We start from the raw sequence: 21,375 nt of genomic DNA, 5'->3' as shown, positions 1-21,375 counted from the left end.
GGTGGCTCAGTCAGTTAAGCATCAACTCTTGATTTTGGCTCAGGTCATGATCTCAGGGTTGTGGGATCAAGCCCCGGGCTCCGTACTCGGCGGAGAGTCTGCTTGAGATTCTCTCTCCCTCTCTCTGGCTCTCTCCCTGCTCATGCTCATTCTCTCGCTCGCTCTCTCAAATAAATAAATAAATCTTTAAAAAAAGAGAGAGGGATGATTTGACTAAGAATAGCACAGTGCCAGAGAAGCCAAGAGATGGGGGATGGTCAGTAATGCCAAATGCTAGAGAAAGAGATTAAGGTCTTGGAGAAAGCCTCAGCGTTTCAGAATTAGGAGGTCACTTATGACCTTGGGAAGAGGTTTAGGGCAGGTGTTGAGCATAAGCTAGTCTGTAAGGGGTTGTGGAGGTCATGTGAAGTAAGGCTGAAATGGCCTGCAACTCCTTCTCCCTGTCACCCAGGCCTCTAAAGCAGCAGGTTAACACTGGGCAGAGAGTCCACCCACAGGACCCTCCCCTGAATCACTGACCTCAGGTTGCCTGCCAGCCCCGTGGTGCTGAGCTGGGCCCTATTTCTGGCCTGACTCGGCTGAACAGTTCCTCGTAGGTTTTATAGATGATTGCCTGCCCGTATTCATGTCTAATCACTCTCCGGTTTTGCTTCAACTCCACAGCAAACAGAATCATTACCAAGAAGGTTTGTCTTCTCCACGCCCTTATCGTCCTATTTGGACAATGTATAATCTAAAGCATTGCCATTTGAGTTGTAAACCTCTGGAGGCCACTTATAAATTACCACTTACGGTGTCTTAATATGCCTCTTTGACAGTATCTGGACATAAAAAAAAATCTCCAATTAGGTAGACTTTAGGTAACTAATGGAATTAAGAGAAGAACTTGGGCCTTATCAGCAGGAACTTGCCTAGGTAGGCAAGAAAAAATTCAGAATGTCCTAAATAAGGAAACAGATGGGCCCTAAATTTAGTCTTGGGATAATCTCTTATTAAAAGAGAGAAAGCAGATGTGAATGCCTCTTTTCCATCATTGGTTATGCCAACTTTTTTTTTTTAAAGATTTTATTTTATTTATTTGAGAGAGAGAGAATGAGAGACAGAGAGCATGAGAGGGAGGAGGGTCAGAGGGAGAAGCAGACTCCCTGCCGAGCAGGGAGCCCGATGCGGGACTCAATCCTGGGACTCCAGGATCATGACCTGAGCCGACGGCAGTCGCTTAACCAACTGAGCCACCCAGGCGCCCCGGTTATGCCAACTTTTTAAGAACAACTTTATTGAGCTATAATTTACATACCATATAATTCACCTCTTTAAAGTGTGCAGTTCAACAGTTTTTGTGGTGTTTAAATGTGGTGTCTGATCGGGTGGGGGCCCCCAAATGTGGGGCGACAATGGGGTGGACGCAGGTGGTGTGGGTAGTGACAAGAATTCACCTGAGGCAGAAAAAAGAGAGAAGTTTATTGACTATAATGCAAGGGAGCAGTGGGTGGGACAGAAGAGAGGCAGGGGGTGAGGGCTGTTGTTAGAGGGAAGGTGAGGAGGTATGGGGACATACAGAATTCTCCCTGTTTTGGTAACTGTGCCTCGTTGTAAGTAGCCCATTGGTTAGTCAGGGCCTCTGGATGTCTTGAGGTGGGTCCCCCAATGGGCCAGTCTGTATTCAGCCAGGTGGTCGCTGTGGGCCCTCTCTACAGTCCATCGCTCAAGCCTGTTTGCCTAAAAGTGGCCTCTACAGTTTTTAGTATATTTAAAGAATTATGCAACCATCACTGCAATTTAATTTTTAGAATATTGTCATTATCCCAAGAAGAAATCTTGTACCCATTAGCAGTCACTGCCCCCCCTCCTTCCCTCTGATCTAGGTTATTTCCCTATACACTTGCCTATCTGGCATTTTGGATAAATAGGATCATACAACATATGATCTTTTGTGTCTGGCTTCTTTCACTTAGTATAATGTTTTGGCGTTCATTCATGTTGTAGCATGTATCAGTACTTCATTCCTTTGTACAGCTGAATAATATTCCATAGTATTGGATGCACCGCATTTGTTCATTCACTCACCAGTTGAGAGACATTTGGGTTGTTTACATGTTTTGGTTATTAGGAATAATGCTCACATGAACATGCATGTGTAAGTTTTTGTGTGGATGTATTAACTTCTAGTTAATAGTAGAATTGCTGGGTCATATGGTAACTTCTATGTCTAGCATTTTGAGGAACTGCCAAAATGTCTTCTAAAATGGCTGCATCATTTTATATTCCTGCCAGCAATATGTAAGGGTTATAATTTCTCTATATCCTCACCAATGCATATTATTATCTTTTAGATTATAGCCATTCTAGTGGGTGTGAAGTGGTATTTTAATGTGATTTTTATTTGTATTTCCCTAATGACTAATGATATTGAGCATCTTTTTACGTGCTTATTGACCATTTGTGTTATCTTTGGAGAAATGTCTAAAACCCTTTGCCCATTTTTAATTGGCTTATTGCTTTTTTTGTTGTATTTTAAAACTTCTTTATATATTCTGGATACAAGTCCCTTATCAGCTATATGATTTGCAGAGATTTTCTCCCAATGTTGTCTCCCCGTCCTTTTTTTTTTTTTTAAGATTTTATTTATTTGAGAGAGAGTGAGCACGAGCTAAGGAGAGGAGCAGAGGGAGAGTGAGAGGGAGAAGCAGACTCCCCCCTGAGCAGGGAGCCCAATGAGGAGCTCGATCCCAGGACCCTGAGATCATGACTTGAGCTGAAGGCGGATGCTTAAATGACTGAGCCACCCAGGTGTCCCGTCTTTTCACTTTCTTAATGGAGTCCAAACCTATTTTATCGGGTCTTCAAATGAGAGGCTTTCTTGTCTGAGCACATGTTCCAAAATTTCTGTCTTTTCAACAGTATTCAAGGTGATTTGTAAATATATTATGGTTATAATTATGATTTTCAAAAGAAATCATAAGAAGAAGAGCATGAAAGCAATAAGTTAGTGATGTAGAAAGAAGAGTCTAATGGAGTTTGCTTTGTTCTGTTTGTCCTTCCACCATATACTGATGGTCCCATTCCCCCACCCCCACCCTCTATCTCCCTAGCTCCAGGCTTCCTCCTCCTGATGTTAGAAGTAACTACACTTTCAGGATGCCTGGGTAGCTCAGTTGGTTAAGCATCTGCCCTCAGCTTAGGTCATGATCCCAGGGTCCTGGGATCGAGTGTCACATCAGGCTCCTTGCTCATCACGCTGTCTGCTTCTCCCTCTCCCACTCCCCCTGCTTGTGCTCTTTCTCTAGCAGATAAATAAATAAAAATTAAAAAAAAATTTTAGAAGTAACTACACTTTCAATCACCACATGAATAGTCTTTGTAATGTTAACAGAGACAATGAAGCCAGTGAGTGTAGAGTAATACTTATGGAAGAAAGTAGGCAATGAAAGAAAAGAGAAAAACAGAATCAGAGCTAAGGGGAGGTATTTAAAGACATAAGTCACCTGATTAAGTTCTAACAGAAAAGGAATCCTTGACATATGGAAATTAAAGGGACTCAAAAGAAAAGTGATTACTGTTTGAGCAATGACAAAGCAGACTATGGGTAAGAATTTGATCAAGAATATGGAGAATGTGAGGGCACCTGGGTGGCTCAGTTGGTTAAGTGTCTGACTCTTGATTTCTGCTCAGGTCATGATCTCAGGGTTGTGAGATCAAGCCCAGTCACGGGCTTCGTGCTGGGTATGGAGTCTGCTTAGGATTCTCCCTCTCCCTCTGCTCCCACTCCCTCTCTCTCTTTCTCTCAAAAAAAAAAAAAAAAGAATATGGAGAATGTGAGAGCTTTGGAAGAAGCAGCCATCACCAACTGGGATTAAATGGAGCCATCAGTTGATACCAATGTTTATTAAACAAGGAAAAGGACTACAGGAAACGGTAGTAGGAAATTTTGAGAACAACTCTAAACAACTATTTGGTAGCAATGCATCCCTATAAATCGAGATCAATATTTATTGAGTACCTACCATGCCTATCACATTATAATAGATGCTTTAGGAACTATAAAAGAAAACACCATCAAAACTCCTTCAGGTGTTTATAATAGAGCTGAGAAATAGTCTGATATTGTTAATTATTGAAACATACACAAAAGCTTGTGTCCAGATAGTACAGGTTGTTTATATGGTAAAAGATTTTTTAAAAATGAGCTAAGGTAGTTGAGGAAGGATTGAGGAAGAGGATAGGTCTTGAACAGTCTGGCAGGATTCATCTGCCTCCTTGATCCTTCACTTCAGATTCCTTCTTCTAAACCTCCTAAGCACCAAGAGAGGTGCCAAATCGTATGCAGTATGATGTGTGCGCTCTCAGAGGCAACCTGGAGTCAATGAAGAGCCACAGGGCTAGAGCTCTGCAAGATAGAATATTTTGATTCAACAAAAACTTTTTTAAAACTTCATCTTCAGGCAAGGTGCGATCATGTGCAGGAGAAACACCTGTCTCTTTCATTAGGATTGGTTAAACTTCTGGTCCCATCCTCTCATGAGGCATCTTTTTCTTGGATCTTTGAAGATTCTTTCCATTGTATGGCAAAATGAAGGAACATAATAGGGAAATACATATTATATTTTTTCTCCTCTCTGCAGAGTCTGAGTGTCAAGGAGGATGAAGTCCAGCAGATGAATTCCCCAAAGTTTGAAATGATTGAAGACCTAGCAATGCTGACTCATCTCAATGAAGCAGCCGTGCTGCATACCCTGAAGAGGCACTATGCCCATTGGATGACCTATGTATGTATATATGCTTTACTGCTGAAAGGTCATGCTGGCACTCATATTGGCAAAGTCTCAGCCCTCTCTTGGATAATAGCTTACTTTGAATTTAAGCAGACTAACATGGGGATAACCCTTCAGGAATGCCCACTGGGAAGGGACCTTGCATTTCCCCAATTTTATTTTGTCAACATCCATAGCCCTTTCCCTAGGTTGTCAAGCTAAAGTAAAGGCATGAGGCTTGGAGGCTGACAGATCAGTGTCCAAATGCTAGTTTTGTCACTGACTAGTTGTTAAGTTTCTTAACTTCTTGAAGTCACCCTATCTGTAAAGTGGGATAAGAATGCTTGGCTCTCCAAGGTAGCTTGGAGGATGAAATCAGAGAATGCAAAGCACATAGTGCAGTGCCTGTCACCCTGTTTGTGCTCAGTAGAAGGAATGATTGTTTTCATCATCATTACACTGGTGATGGTTGCTTAGATTCTTTGACTTACTCAGAACCTATTCAATAGCAGCCCTGAGTAGATTGAGCCAAAATGGTAGAATTTGAGCTCCATTGCCATAGAAGCCATGGCATGTAGGCAACTTGCTCCTTGGCACTCTGATTTACATGACTATATTAGTTTCCCTTGGATGCTGTAACAAAATTACCCCAAACCAGTTGGCTTAACAACATAAGTTTATTCTATCACAGTTCTAGAAGCCAGAGGTCCAAAATCAAATCAATCAACAGGGTCCTACTCCTCTGGAGTCTCTAGGGCAGAATCCTTTCTTACCCCTTCCAGCTTCTAGTGGCTGTTGGCATTCCTTGTGGTTGTACCACCCCAATCTCTGCCTCTGCCTTCACATCCCTTTCCTTCTGTGGGTCCATATCTTCTCCTCTCTGTATGTCTTATAAAGATACCAGCCGTTGGATTTAAGGCCCACCCACATATCATTCTTGAGACCCTTAACTTAATTACACCTGCAAAGATCCTTTTTCCAAATAAGATTGCATTCACAGGTTCCAAGGATTAGAACCTGAGTGTATCTTTTGGGGGGCCACAATTCAACCATTATAGTGACTGAGTGACCCAAATGAGCTATTATTCCCTCTCAGTGCCTTAAAAATTGGGTTCCCAATCTTGTTGAAACACAAGCCCCCCTTCTGGCCTCAAATGCCCGATAGCTGTTCAGCCGGCTGTTGGCGTCCTCCCTGTCTTCAAAAGGTGTATGTGTCAGACATGTTAGTAGTTAGCGGGTCTCCCCGGGGAGGGGTAACCCCAGGTCCCGCAGCTCCTCTAACCTGGTTCTGTCTCTTCCTGTTATAGTCTCTTCTCTGTGAGAATCCGAAAGCTCTCCTCTTTTTAGTTCCTTTATGAGTAAATATTTCAGCAAATGTTATCTGGCAGTGAGAGAGCTGACAGCCCTGGAAGAGTTTCTAACCTGCTTTCTGAAATCTCCTCTGATTTTTCCTCAGACATATTCAGGTCTCTTCTGTGTGAGCATAAACCCTTACAAGTGGCTCCCAGTGTATCAGAAAGAAGTCATGGCTGCCTACAAAGGGAAGAGGCGATCAGAAGCTCCCCCTCACATCTTTGCTGTGGCCGATAATGCCTTTCAGGATATGCTTCACAGTAAGTGGCTGCCCTACAAAATGAAAGGTAAAAATATCTGATCTACTTTTTCTCCATGTCACTAAGAGGTAGGTAGGCATTGTGAGCAGAGCATGGCCTTTACAGTTCCCTAATCACTTGAAGCCTCCGTTTCTTTGGGATGAAACGTGGGCAAAATAGAGCCTGTCTCCTAGGGTTTTGGAGATGATTAGCTCACACGTCAAATTAAGTGAGATAATGCATTGAGAGTGCTCAGCCCAGTGGCTGGCCCAGAGTAAGCCCCCTGTAGATGGCAGCTTTTATTACACAAAGCGCCTGCTAGAGTTTCAGGCACAAAGAAGTTTCTCTGTAGCTATTGTAATACCGTGCTTCTTAAAAGGCTTAAAATGGCAAAAATGTCAACCATTGGTCAGTTATCATTTGTATTTGGAGCAAGAAAATAGGCTTGAGATTTATATGTTCTTAGGACTGACATACATAGGGGCAAGGGGAAAAAAACTCTTTCTACTCTGTACTATTTAAATGGTATTCTTTTTTTTATCCAACTGAGAGCAAATCCTTTTCCTTGTGTCTGACTTCAAACTGCAACCAAGGAAATTTTGAATAAGTTTGCCAATACGTAGAGGCTCTGGCAGAAGAATGTTCTGACATTTTCTTTTCTTTTGTAGATGGGGAGGATCAGTCTGTACTTTTGACGTAAGTGTTTGCCTTGCCTCTTCTTTCTGGCTAGCGGTGAGAGTTTCAATGGAAACAGACACCTACATTTCCCTGGGAATAAAATATAAATTCACTGTCTTTGAATTGTTTGCTCTTTAGATACAGAATACCTTCTAGGCAAGAATAAGATACTCAGGAAATTGTCAACACTTTAGTCAGTGATTACTCCAAATATGGTACTAGGTAGGCTGCCTCTACCATCTTAGTAGATCTTTTAGAACTCACAGTGCACAAGCTGATCTTAGTCATCTTCTTGATGGAGAACTCCCTGTTGAAATAATCGTTTTCAAAGGTCTGTGGACTGGCTAATTGGGCAGAGAGACAGAAAGTTCAATGGTATGACCACGGAACAAATAACCTGCTGTTATCTGGGCAGCCACATTGGGGGAGACCAAGGTACATTAAGTAGTAGGAACTAAAAGATGGTGAGACTTGGAGAGAAAAGGAAGGAAAAGACTTCAGTGATCTCATATTGTATCTAATATTGATGGGGAGAGCACTGGCTGACCAGATGAACTGTCAGCATTGTGGCTGGGGGAGGAGGGAAGGCTAAGATTCAAAAGGCAGTGAAATTCTGAAGTTCTTGGTCTTCCTATGCAATGGTGTTGTCACCTCGTGTGTTGGGCTCTCCATTGGCTTTAGTCATCTCAAGAATATTAACTGTCTCAGAATCTTAGAGCTAGAAGGATACTTAGTGTTCAGCCCTTACAGAGAAGATCGACTATTTCCTGGAGTTTCATACAGATAAAGGCAGGCCTTGGTCCTATGATGCTTTGGATGATAAGGCTAGCACCACTGTGTTCTTCCCACATCACAAAGTTAACTGGTTATCAAAGGTAAAAGGGAAGTCTAAAACCCAACTTCCTGGTGGATTGATTGGTAGGCCCTCTTCTCAGGGAGAGGGTTGGACCCAGCCATGTTGTAACCTTAATATGTGAAAATCCCTCGAACAGTTGGTAATGAGGAGACCTGTCTTTAATTAATAGAAGAGCTCTTCAGCTTTTTGTTAACAGGACCCATGAAGAACAGGCTTCCAGTTTTTAGAAAATCTTTAATCTTTCTGTACTGAGTTTGGATTTTTGTTCAAAAATCAAATAGTTTTTGAGATAGTCCTTCCCCTTCTCCCAACCAATTAAATATCTACATTTCTTTAATCAAGTTTCCTCTCAATTTTCCATTTTTCCATAAAACTTTTCCTTACTGTCTTAGTCTATATGGTTAAAATTATTTAACTTTTCACTGCACTTACAATCCAAACCAGTTAACTATATCATTGAATTTCTAACCACAGAGGAGAATCTGGTGCTGGAAAGGCTGTGAACACCAAACATATTATCCAGTATTTTGCCACCGTAGCAACCATGGGTGAATCTAGGGAAAAGCCGGTAAGTGTCTAGATATCTTGGCAGAAAAGGTGAGATGGTCCTATCCACTGATCATGGAGGCTCTGCCTTGACAATTTTGGGGAGAAAAGAGGAGACAAGAGCCATAGAACAATTAGAAAATTATAGAAAAGTTTTTCCCATCTTTGCCTCTTGAGAGGATCAACAAATGCTTCAAACCAATAACCCCCAAACATGAAATTATGTAATTTGTTTCAGATTTGCTTCCAGGGCTACTTAGCCTGGTCTTTGTTGATTGGACCCTCTGAGAATTACACTTAAGATCCAAGCCATCTTCCCTAAAGACTAGAGTCATCAGTGCCTTGAATGGCCACTTTCGATATTTCTGAATCCCTTTAGCTACCGTGAGATGTCAGACTCCCACAGATATGCACCAGTAGAAGTCTCCCTTCACCACAAACTCCTGGATCAAATCCCAAATGCCTGATGGGCATAACCTCAACTTTAATCACATTCCAGGTTCTACTTATCTTCCCTCTCTATTTAATGACTTTTAGCTTTGGCGATTTTTGATTTAGCTTACTTTGTTTAGTTCCATTAACAGGTTGATGGATTTCATAATAATTTGAGAGTAACTAGACCATGAGAATTGGTATGCAAAATAAAATTAGATAACGCTGAGTGGGACTCAAAATCAGTGAGTTATTGAACTGTTGGAACCTCTTATCTTTGTATGTCTGGCATTGTTATTTTGCTGTTTCAATTCAATCCTGGATGCTTCCTGCTGTTTTTGCAAAGTAAGAAGTATATCAAAATAGCAAACTGGTCCAATTTTCAAACCATGAAAAGTTTCTTTCCCAACCACCACATTCCTGAATTTGATTGATTTCTTTAGGTATTACTGAACTCTATTATTCACTAGATATTATTTCATTTTTGTGTACATTTTAGGTTGTTTGGTGTATGTTTGGTCTAGCCATTGAGCCTCATGATAATACATAATACATAATCCATAACACTTCTATGAAAAACTTTGCTCATATAGCCCTTTTACTTATTTAAAGGATAGTAGACCCATACTATGTAGAAGGGATATAGTATTTGTACATTTATAATTTTTTTTTTGAGAGCGAAAGAGTGTGTGTGTGTGTATGTGTGTGTACGCACGAGTGCACGAGAGGGGTGGGGGACAGAAGGAGAGGGAGAGAGACAATCTTAAGCAGGCTCCACATCCAGTGCGGAGCCCGAAGTGGGGCTCAATCTCACAACCTGAGCCAAAATCAAGAGTGGGATACTTAACTAACTGAGCCACCCAGACACCCCTAAATTTATAAATTCTTGAATACTATATACTACATAATCCCTTCCGTAAAATGGATCTTTAATGCTGAGTGGAACACGACATAGCCATGTTGCAATGGGGATGCTGAGTGCTCATTCAGATTTACTCTGTGGAGGTGACCTGCTGAGCACACATGATTCAAATTCAAAATGAATACCATAACTGACTCACTGCTTGGCATGGACCACTAGATTACTTAGGAATTGTAACAAGGAAAAATATAATTTAATAATGCCAAGAATCTGCTGTATTACCTTAGAATAAATTTCCAGGAGTAAGAATTAGATGGGAAGAGAGGGAGATTAACAATGGGGAAAATATAAGGAATGAAGTTTTTCTGGAACTAGGTAGGCTATGGTACTGATTGATTGATTGTAGATATCTAGTTCGTTTCCCCACTTAGGCCAATTCCATCCAAAAGAGAAGCACTGCAAATTGAATGAGCTCCCACATATATTCACAGGGGCATTGTAAGACAGTTTCTCACTCATCTATTTTTCTAAGTTCTCATTCCAAAGTAACATTGTATAAACAAATTTGGAAACAGCTTTTGGATACTATTTATCAAAGCAAGAATGGAGTCCAACCTAGGGATGCAAGGCTTACCACCTTATAGAATTTTACTGAAAACTTTATCTGCTATATTTCTCTTACCTGTATCTCAGGGAACTTTAGAAGATCAAATCAAGCAAGTGCATCCTAGTTTGGAAGAATTTGGAAATGCCAAAACCCTGAGGAAATGACAACTCCTCTCGTTTTTTTTTTTTTTTTTTAAAGATTTTATTTATTTATTAGAGAGAATGAGAGACAGAGAGCATGAGAGGGAGGAGGGTCAGAGGGAGAAGCAGACTCCCTGCTGAGCAGGGAGCCCGATGCGGGACTCGATCCCAGGACTCCAGGATCATGACCTGAGCCGAAGGCAGTCGCTTAACCAACTGAGCCACCCAGGCGCCCCAACTCCTCTCGTTTTGTAAGTAAGATGATTGAGCAGTATATCAGAGTCTTTCATTTTTAAGCAAATGGCAAAATTCACGTCTGAGCGCCTATGTATAAAAAAACTTCTTGAGCATCAAAGAGGTCTAATATTGTTAGATACCTCGAAAAAGAAAGAGATCAGTTTCATTATTGAGAAATTAAAACTACATATAAATATGCACTGGAAAAGCTTCTATTGTTTGGTCAATTTCAGGAAGACACTATTTAATAGTTCCAAATTCCTTTCCACTCCCAGTAGGGAAGCTCACCCAGCAAATTCTAAGAATGCTTTATATTGTATTACATTTTACAGATTTGAAAGTACTTTCTCCTTCATAATTTCCTATACTCCTTATAACCAGTCAATTTAGTAAGCACTTCCTAATTCACTTAGTACAATTATTGTTTCTACTCTTGCCTCTGGCTCCCCTACCTCTGCATATTTTCCACGGGGGATTTTTTTTTTTTTTTACTGGGAGAAATCATTTTTAAAAAATAGCTTCTGATAACTTGCAGTCCTAGGATAGAGGAAGAATTTAAATTTCAAAACTTAGTTTCACAAACCCATTTTATGACAAAAATGAGTGGCAGGGAGCCACTCTATAATTTACAAGGAAATTTGCAGAAAGCTTCCTGTTTGAATCTTTGGGCACAATTAAATAACAGCCGCATGCTGACGTGGCTGGTTTCCATCCAGGGCGTTAGTGCTCCTTGCCTGCTCTTATATCTGCTTGCAAGGTCTGGCTGCATAGCAGGTGCTAATATTGGTCCACAAAGTGGCTAGATTTGGGATTGGTTAGAATGTGAAGGGATCTTCTGCTGACATATGAAAAAAAGAAAGCTGAAAAAAGAGGAAAAAGGGAAGGAATGGAGGGAAGGGGGAAAAAAGGAAGATAAAAGAGAGGAAAAAGTAGAAGACAAGGAAGAAAGGAAAGAATGGCAAGTGGAAAGAAAGATAAAGAGGGTCCAAAAAATCCAGAAATCCAGGTTAAATTATTTCACTTAATACTGTGCATATATGCATGTGTATAAATGCACGTGTATGTGTACTTATACATGTGTGTCTGTGTGTATGGTTCCCATTACCCTACATTTGGTAACTTAAAGGCTCAATCCCCCTGATTGTCACCACTCTCCTTCCCTTGCCTTGCTGTAGTCCCGCTCTGCCTCCTTCTTTGCATGGGTGACCGCCACCAGCCTGTCATCTGCCTGGCACCATCCTCATCCTGCAAGCCCCAGATGCCGCTGACGGCCTCCTTAGCCACACCTGGCTTCTGACGTGGGCTCTGTCTCCTTCGGCAGCCTTTCTGCCCCACTAGATCCTGTCTTAGGGTTTTTCATGAGAAGAAAGGCAGGGAGCCCCATCTATTATTTATGCTGAAGTAGTGTTTTAAAACATAAATCTGATCACATCATTCTTCTGCTTAGAATCTCCCACTGTCTTCTGAGCGCACATAAAATTCAACCCAACTCCTTCCTGTGGCTGGTATGGCTTACGTGATAGGGTGCCTGGTGCCCGTCTACCTCTCAGACTCTGTTTTCTGCCCCTTTTGCTCACTGAACTCCTGCACAACTGGCTTTTCTTTAGGATTCAAGAATCACCAAATGTTCCTGTGTTAATGCCATTGCGTTAGCTGCTTACATCTAGAATCTAGAAGAGTAGGGACCACACCGATTTTTCTCATGTGATACGTCCAGGGCCTAGTAGGTTTCCTGGATGGTAGTAGGTGCTCAACGAATGTTCGCTGAATAAATGAAAGAATATGCTGAGCAGGTATTATTTTTTTCTCATTTTTTAGGTAAGAACATTGAGGCCCAGAGAGATTCAATTATACACACAAGAACACACAGCTAGACGTCGGCAGGCCTGAGACTAGAATCCAGGACCACTGCTAGTCCTTGTGATCATTCTGGCTTCCTCCTAGCATGAACTGCTGCCATCTCAGGCCCATGTTGCATTTTTCTTTTAACTTTAAACTAATCGCTTTGGGAGTAATGTGTATAATAAAGCCATTGCAACTGTTTGGAATGTGTCAATAGGAGACTGTGTTTTATGTCCACCCAGGGCAAATTCATCAGGATGCACTTTTGTGCCAGAGGAAAGCTGTCATCTGTAGACGTCGATATTTGTAAGTAGCCACTGCACTATTTGATAACTTTTCTTCTAAGTTTTGTAGGAACACCTAAGTATGAAGCTTTATCCTTTTCTCATGCTGCAGATTTGCCTGAAAAATCCCGAGTGATTTTCCAGCAGCCCGGAGAGAGGAACAGCCACATATTCTATCAAATTCTGTCTGGAAAAAAAGAACTTCATGGTAAGTGTATTATTCTGGAGCTGAGGGACATTCTAAAACAAGAGACAGAAGTCAGATTCTCGGACCTGGAAAAGTATGGTGTAATAAGTCTCTTGAGAACTCAGTTTATTCATCTTGAAAGGTAAACAATTATATGTTTTATATGTTTATGAATTTTAAATTATATGTTTTATGAATTATAAAATCAATGTTCTATAATTTTATATTGCTAGAGAGTAATTGTTTTTCCAGTTTGGTAGTGTCTGGTGTTTGGAAGTGGGTAGGATGCCCAGAAGGTATAAATGAATGAGTGTGTGTGTGTGTGTGTGTGTGTGTGTGTGAATGTGTATAAAAACATTAGATAATTTAAGGTCTTCGGTGATTAGAAGATTAGAACCACATGGGTGGCATAGACAAGAGGCCAAAAGTGGGTCACTGCCATGGTGTTTAGCGGTCAATGGGAGTTTTATGAAGGAGGGAGCTTTGGGGTTGGGGTATGAAGGATGCGAAGGGGCTTTAACCAGAGTAACGAGTGGAGGGCATTTCCTATGGGAGGAACAGTAGGTACAGTGGCAGGAAAAGGCAGGACAAGATCAGGGAGCAGAGAGATCAGGTTGACTGGAGGAAAGAATTTGCATAGAGGAATAGTAGAGATTTTATCCTGATGGTTTCTGAACTCAAGGAATGGGGGGGTTGTGCATGTGTTATAGGGGTAGGGTAATAGGAGGTCATGATTTGCTGAGGGCAGCAACAATTGGAAGGTTGGAAGGAAGGCAGAGATCCTAGAGGGAAGGGACTACAGTGGTCCTAGTATGAAACGACAAGGCATTGTGTAAGGTTGTGTCTGTGGGAATGGGAGAAAGGGGGTGGATTCATAGAAGAATAGGTAAGTCTTAGCAATGACTGAATGTAGGAATGAAGGAGAGTGATGAGTCAAAAGTATTCCCAAGTTTTATGATTTGACCAGGATAAATGTAATGCCATGAAGAGAAATAGAAAAGTGACTTGTGGGGTAAGAGAATGAACTTCATGCAGTCACTCAATATTTATTGTGTGACTGCTGTGTGTGCACCAGGCACTGCTTTTTTAAGCGTGGGGGTTGGAAAATAAATAAGACAGACAGGTCCCTGCCCTCATGAGCTTACATTCTAGTATGAGAGACAAGAAATAACAAGTAAACAAAGACATATATAATTTTAGAGACTAGTAGGTCTACAAAAAAAAAAAGGAGGGTGAGAAGACAGTGAATTTGGGTTTGGTAGGATAGTAGGTGGTTATATTTTAGATAGCATGGTCGGGCAAGACCTCTCTGGGAAGGCAATTTTTTTGCAGACACCTGAATGAGTAAGCGAGTGAGCAGGCGAGATTTCCAGGAATAAAGCTCCAGGAAGAGGGAACAGTGAGTGCAAAGGCCCTGAGGCAGGAAGGCATTTGGTTTATTCTTGAAATAGCAAAATGGCCATTGCAGTTGGTGGAGAGAAGAAGGTAATGTAGGGGGGAGGTGGGCAGGGTCAGATCAAGCAGCACCTTGCAGTTAAGGCAGAGTATGGGGAAGTCTTTCGAAGGGGAGAATGACAAGCTGATTGGATCGCAAACGTCTTGCGTATGAAGTAAACCACTGAGGACAAAGATGCTCCCACAGGAGTGGTTGTGGGATGAGAGCAAAGATCCAGGCAAGCAAATTAATGGGGAGTGATTCCCCCCAGCCTCTTATGCTAGGTTAAATATGTTAATCATACACTTAGCGGTGTTACATGGCCTTCAACTTCAAAGTGCCCTCACCGAATGGGGCAAGCTCTGCAAACTGGACAATGATTTTTGTCACAGGTGCAATTGGTGATATGAACTCAGCAGCCGTTCTCATTCCCACTTTCCCTCCACCTAACCTGGAACAGATTTTTTTTGGGATCTTCCGTTGATTAGCCCTGCCACATCTAACGTTCTTAGCACAGATTTCTCTGCTGTGCAAGCCATCTGACACATCAGGTCCAATGTGGGGTATCAGCAGGGACTGTAAAATTTGGGGGAGCATCTCTGTTTACTAATAGAACTGTCTTAAGGCTCTGGGCTGCTGTGGAAAATGCAGGCTTATCTTGAGTTCATTGATCTTGTCGAGTCTTTGGGGGCTGCGGAGATTGATTACTATACGAAGACTGACATCTGGTGGTGCAAATTGGGTATTGTCAGTCCATTTGTTCTCAACACCACCACTGGTCATTCTTTGGGACATTTTAGAATTTGAACTCTTTTTATTCACGTTTGGCAAAAGAGAGCTTCAGAGTGTCCTGAGGATTGTTACGAGACAGAGCACCCCTTAGCAACATAAGGATTATGTCCAAGTTTCCTAAAACAGAAGCGCTTGTCAGTACTACAAAAAACCCAGGTATGGAAAATCAGTCGGGAGGCTGGCCAACCACGGAAGGAGCCAAGGAATGGGGTGATGCGTTATCCCAGAGCCAGCCCCCAACTAGTCTCTACAGGATCTGGAACATCCCTCCTCCCCTTACCTTTCAGTTTAGGCTGACCCTTGTTCAAGGCATGGCTAAAACCCACTTCCTCAGTCCCCTCAGATGTGGCCCCTCGAAATTCTTGTTCTTAATGCCAACTGGATACCTGGGTCCTGCATATACCTTCCTATTTTTCTTCTCTTCTTTGTCTATTTTTTTTTCTGTTTATTTATTGTACCCATTCTTGCTATTCAACAGGTTTATGAACGCTAGGGTGAGGGGTCACGAAACACGTCCTTGTCTCTTGAAATCTTTGACATTTTGCCTACTGCCCTGGGTACTCACTTTAGTACATGACAGTAACAAAGAGTGGTGGTTGCCAAGAGGTGCACCCGACCTGTCTACTAGAGGTCTGAAGACCTCTGGGGAAAGAAATTGTTGGCATCTGGACCTCCTATTCTGGAGCATATTGAGTTGTACTCCCTTGACCCATTAGGTCTCTCTTGAACTGGTCTCCTATTTTTACTCCCTCCCTCCTCACTGGTTGTTAGGAGGAACAAGATGTGTGTGTGCAGATTGTGCCCTGCCCGACTCTAGAGAATGCTATTCAAACTGTAGACTATGTGAATGATTCTCTCTGGAGTTGGGCAGTGTACAACCTCTTCAGCTGTACATGGCAGTGTGGGAACAGGTAATGATGGGTGATGTGGCATAGAGGTACTAGCTACAGGACTTCGTGATTTTATTTTATTTTTTAAGATTTTATTTATTTATTTGACAGAGAGAGAGAGAGAGAGAGAGAGAGAAAGAATACAAGCAGGGGGAGTGAGAGAGGGAGAAGCAGGCTCCCCGCCGAGCAGGGATCCCGATGTGGGGCTCGATCCCAGGACCCCGGGATCATGACCTGAGCTGAAGGCAGACGTTTAACTGGCTGAGCCACCCAGGTGTCCCAGGACTTTGTGATTTTAAGGGATTTTTTGGCCCAATGTCAGCTTTGCTCCTTTTTATAGTGAACTCAGCTGAGTCTTGGAGAACACGCAGCCATGCAGAAAGTAAAATTTAATGTCAGGAAGACATATAAAACAAACATATAAAACATATAAAATGCTCACTCTTAAAGGGCTCTTTGCATCTCCTAGAGTGGGATCTAGAAATGAACCAGTATGAAGGTTGAGACCTGCATTTTTTGAAGTTGCGAAGCAATTGACTTTTACCTTTAGCATACTCTCGTGCCTCCTCTTTATGCTGTCCCCAGCCCTCCTGACAAACTTCCCCCCCATTCTCCACATGCCCACAGCCTGGTCAACAATCTTCTGTGTGGGCCTTATCTGGCCTAGACAGTCTCCCTGGCCCTCATAGTGTCTCACAAAAATGTATTCACTGTTGTTTGCCTTTTTTTTTTTTTTTTTTTACATTCTCTCAGGGCCATTCCTCTTGATAGAAAGGAAATTAATTAAATAAAGGAATCTCTGTTTACATGATACTCTGAGGTGACCTCAAGCCTCAACGCAATTAAAATTCATTGCTCCTTGAAAATAAATTTTGATAAGGCCCAGTGGGGAAGATGTTTTGAGCTAAAGGCCTTTCAGAGTCCCTCAAACACTCATACATGTGGTCTATACGCTTCTAAGAGCTACCACTTCAAATTGACTATAGGTGCTGCAGTGAATGGGTAGGCTAGTGCATCAGCCGTATTGCTGGTTAGTGAGATGAAGGAGAAGCCCATTAGGTGTCCTTCATGACTTCTAGAAATGATGTGTCTGGAAGCAGGTGGGGGGGTGGGGAGAGGAGTACATGTGTAACACGTGGGCCCACCATGACGCCTTACTCCCGGCTCCCTCCTGAATGTTGACTCCTTCCTCCTCCGGGTCTTATAGACCTTGGACATGTGGTGCTCTTTCCATTCTATTTCCCACAGTGTTTGTCCGATTGTTGGGCCTGCTTGGATGGGAGCAAGACCCTCCTTGTGTCTGTGGCAAAGGAGGAAGGAAATTCCCATGATAGTTACAAACATGGGTTTGAGTGGGTAGGTGGCTTAGCCTAACAGAAATACTAGAAACTATGTTCTAAGTTCAATTTATCAATAATTTGGGCCTGACCAAGTAGTGAGGCTTTCTAGGTTTCTATTTTTCTATATTCCACATACAGAAAATAATGTCAAATATAGCACCTTTGGTCTTCATAACCAGAATGGAAATGATTAAAAATGACCTAATGCAAAGTATTAACAAAAATGACATAAAATGAAAAGTATATGAACAGTTATAATTTAGAGTGATCTAAACGGATATTCTTGGCAAAATGATTTTAGAAGGTAGTTTGTTTTGTTTTTGTGTGTGTCTGGCTTTTTTTTGTTTGTTTGTTTTTTTTCGGTATGAACTGAAACATCTAACTGAAACACCCTTTCACCCTAAAAACACAGCATTTCCTGCACTGGTTAGGTGTGTGATTCCTGTAGCCTCCTTGAGGGAAAGGACCATGTTATTTTTGTATCCTTACCTCCTCCTCATAGCATACAGCTATTCTAGAGAAAAAAGATTAATACTTTGATTTGAAAGACATGGAAATGATGTCTGTCTTTGAGCCGTGAAAGGACATTTCATGGCACCCCAATGTCTAGCCTGAGTAAGGCGGTGACATTCACCAGCATAAAGAACCACAGAAGAGGCATAGCTTCAGGGCAGACATGGAAAATATCATAGATTCAGTTTTGGTAGTGTTGGATTTGAGCTACTTATAGCCATCTGCACTGACATGTCTGGTGGGAAGTCGGAGTTCTAGGTCTGGAGCTCAGAAAATAAAGATTTGGGAGTCATCAGTAAAGCCATGAATGAGCCTTGCAGAAGAATATATAGACATTTCTTGACCTTGAAAGTCATGACAGTATATGACACCACTGATTGCTCCCTCCTCCTTGAGAATCTCCCCTCTTGGTTTCTAGCACACGACCTTCCCTTGTTTCTCCCCTAAATCTCTGCGTATTTCTCTGTGGCTCTTTCTCTTTCATCTGGCCTATAACTTTAGAGCGCCCTGGGGCTCAGTCCTTGCATCTAACCCATGGTGACCTCATCTAGACTGACAGCTTTAAAGATTGTTCCCATCTGATGACTTCCACAGTTCGATCACGAGTCCAGATTCTCTCCAGGATTCCAGACTCCTAGCTAACTGACTCTTTTATATCTCGACTTGGTTTGGAGAAGAACCAAATTATATGAATGACTTACAATGGAATTTACTTGTGACTGATTTTTTTTTCCTATGGTACCACTATATTTTGAGGATTTTGCACAGCGTAAAATGACAGAATCATAGATTGCTATGGTTTAGGCTGTATATACAGTAAAAACTATGGGTTTTAAACATTTAAGGGAAATTCCTATGGAAAAGAAAGACATGTAGAAGAACCCTTAACAAGGTTAATGTGCATGCCCAAGGTCTTTTGCGATTTTAGTGTGTCAATTTCCTTTTAGTTTACACAAAACTAAAACACTTTAAAAGAAAAAAAAATTCTAGAAATTTGTAAGATGGAATTATACAGTATATACTCTTTTCTTGTCTGGCTTATTTCACTCAGCATAATTATTTTGAGATTCTTCCATGTTATAGCATGTATTCATTATAGCATCTCAAGTGTAATGTGCCTAAGACAAGCCCTTGAACTCCTCTGTTTCTCCCACCTTATTCTCACCTCTTTCATCTACTTTCAAAATCCACGCTCTGAGCACTTCCTTACCATTGCTGCTTTTACTACCCTGGTCAAATACCATCATCTCTCTCCTGGATTTTTCTTTAAGATTTTATTTATTTATTTGTCAGAGAGAGAGCACAAGCAGGGGGAACAGCAGGCAGAGGGAGAAGCGAACTCTCTGCTGAGCAGGGAGCCCAATGTGGGACTCAATCCCAGGCCCCCGGCAGCATTACCTGAGCTGAAGGCAGATGCTTAACTGACTGAGCCCCCCAGGTGCCCCTCTCCTGGATTATTTAACAGTCTTCTGCTTGATAGTCCTGCTTCCATCCTTGCTCCCTCTGTCTTTAACCCAGCAGCCATGATAAATTAAAAAAAAAAAAATCAGATGATGTCATTCCTCTGCTCAAAAACCTGCAGTGGCTTTCTACCTCACATAGAACATAAGTGCCCAAATCCTCACCCTGGCCTGTGAGGAGTTATGATCTGTCCTCATGATGCCTCTCTGACCTCATAATCTACTACTTCCCACTTCCTTAATTTGCCCCTTCCTGACCCACCTTTAGCCACTCAAAATGCCAGGCAAATTTCTACCTCAGGGCCTTTGCGTTTGCTCTTCTCTGTCTGGAACATTCGTCCCTCACTTACTTTCTCCCTCAACTCTTGCTGGTCTTTATTGAAATGTCACCTTGTGGAGGCCTTCCCAGACCACTCTATTGAAAACTGTAGCTTTGTATTTTTAAGATTTTATTTTTAGGTAAACTCTACACCCAATGTGGGGCTCGAACTCACAACCCGGAGATCAAGAGCTGAATGCTCCACTGACTGAGCTGGCCAGGCACCCCTGTGTTGCCAATACATTTTACCCCCTTTCCCTGCTATTTTTCTCCATGGCACTTATTACCATTGTACATTTCATGTATTTTCATACATTTTACTTATTTTTAAAATTTCTGTCTCTACCGTTAGAATAGAAGCTTCATGGGGGCAGGATATTTTTCCCCCCACTGATGTATCTCTAAAACTTAAAATAATGCCTGGCACATCGTTTGAGCTCAACAAATTTTTCTTGATAGAAACTGAGGCATGAGAAAGAACATAAAGAGAGTCTTGGGAAGTATGAACATTTCAGGGATATTTGAATCAATCATTCAAGTAAGGATTTAAGGATCATATTTCTATTAGATATATATTAAATATATATACTGTATATCTAGTACTTGCCTTCAGCTTGATCTCCTTTGAGCTGGCCCAATTTCTTTTTACTTTTTAACTTTTATAAAAGCTTCATTGAAGTGTTGTCGACATAAATGTAAATGCTGACATGTATATATGCCTGAGACCGTCACCGCCATCAAGATAATACACGTATCTGCTCGACAGTCTTGTCGTGATCGTTTGTAACTCCCCCCTCTGTCCTTTCTCACTCCTCTGAGTCTTCCCCTCCCCACCCAGACCCTTGGCAACCATTAATATTCTTCCTGTCACTATGGATTGGATTACATTTTCTTGAATTTTATAAGCTGGAATCACACAGTATATACTGTTTTTTTTGTCTGGCGTATTTCACTCAGCATCATTATTTTGAGATTCTTCCATGCTGTAGCATATATTCATAGTTCATTCCTTCGTTTGCTGACGAATAATCTGTTGTACGGACACACAGGACTTTGTTAACTCTTGATGGACACTTGGGTTGTTTCTAAACGAAGCTGCCATGAACGTTCGAAAAGTGCAATTTGTTTCTGAGATTTGGGGTTAAGGATAGCAGCTTCATTTCACTAAGTGATAAATACAAAAATCAGATCAGCTCCAAGAAACTTCATGGGGAGCAAGTGTGAAGCATTAAGCGGTTAATGTGATTTGGCCAAGCCCGTTGCTGATGTGCCCCTGACAGCCCGCTTAGCTTCCGCCTGCATTAGGTTTCCTGACTAAGTGAATCATGTCAGGAGTCTTAGACACATCAGAGGTGCAGTGCTGAACACGGACGCTGATTTATGGATTCCTTGAAAGACAGCCTCAGCCTCCTAATAGGGAGGATGTGATATGACAGGATACATTGCTAATGTTCCCGGGGTGCTTAACCCCAGGGTCTGCCCACTTCCTAGCCTTTGAAACTCAGGCCTGTTATAATTTTACAAAATATTTTTTGTCCTCCGCCCTCAACCGTGCATCTAGGCCAAATTCCTGTTTTCAAAGTTTTGCCAACATGCATTATCTGTTTTTTTC

At 41.7% G+C, this 21,375-nt stretch overlaps 1 protein-coding gene across 1 annotated transcript in view; it reads left to right on the top strand.

Annotated features, from left to right (window-relative positions):
* MYH15 (myosin heavy chain 15) overlaps positions 1–21,375 on the top strand; it is a 148,873-nt gene that overhangs the window by 3,777 nt on the left and 123,721 nt on the right. The window contains 9 exon segments of the mRNA XM_044919496.1: positions 664–686; positions 4,623–4,766; positions 6,208–6,364; positions 7,012–7,039; positions 8,352–8,445; positions 10,411–10,484; positions 10,697–10,715; positions 12,786–12,849; positions 12,940–13,035. Of these exon segments, the coding sequence (XP_044775431.1) occupies positions 664–686; positions 4,623–4,766; positions 6,208–6,364; positions 7,012–7,039; positions 8,352–8,445; positions 10,411–10,484; positions 10,697–10,715; positions 12,786–12,849; positions 12,940–13,035 (699 nt within the window).

Source organism: Neomonachus schauinslandi, chromosome 1, assembly GCF_002201575.2.
Source record: "Neomonachus schauinslandi chromosome 1, ASM220157v2, whole genome shotgun sequence".
Lineage (NCBI taxonomy): Eukaryota > Metazoa > Chordata > Mammalia > Carnivora > Phocidae > Neomonachus > Neomonachus schauinslandi.
Note: the sequence above shows the minus strand (reverse complement) of the source record. Positions and strands in the feature narration are given on the sequence as shown.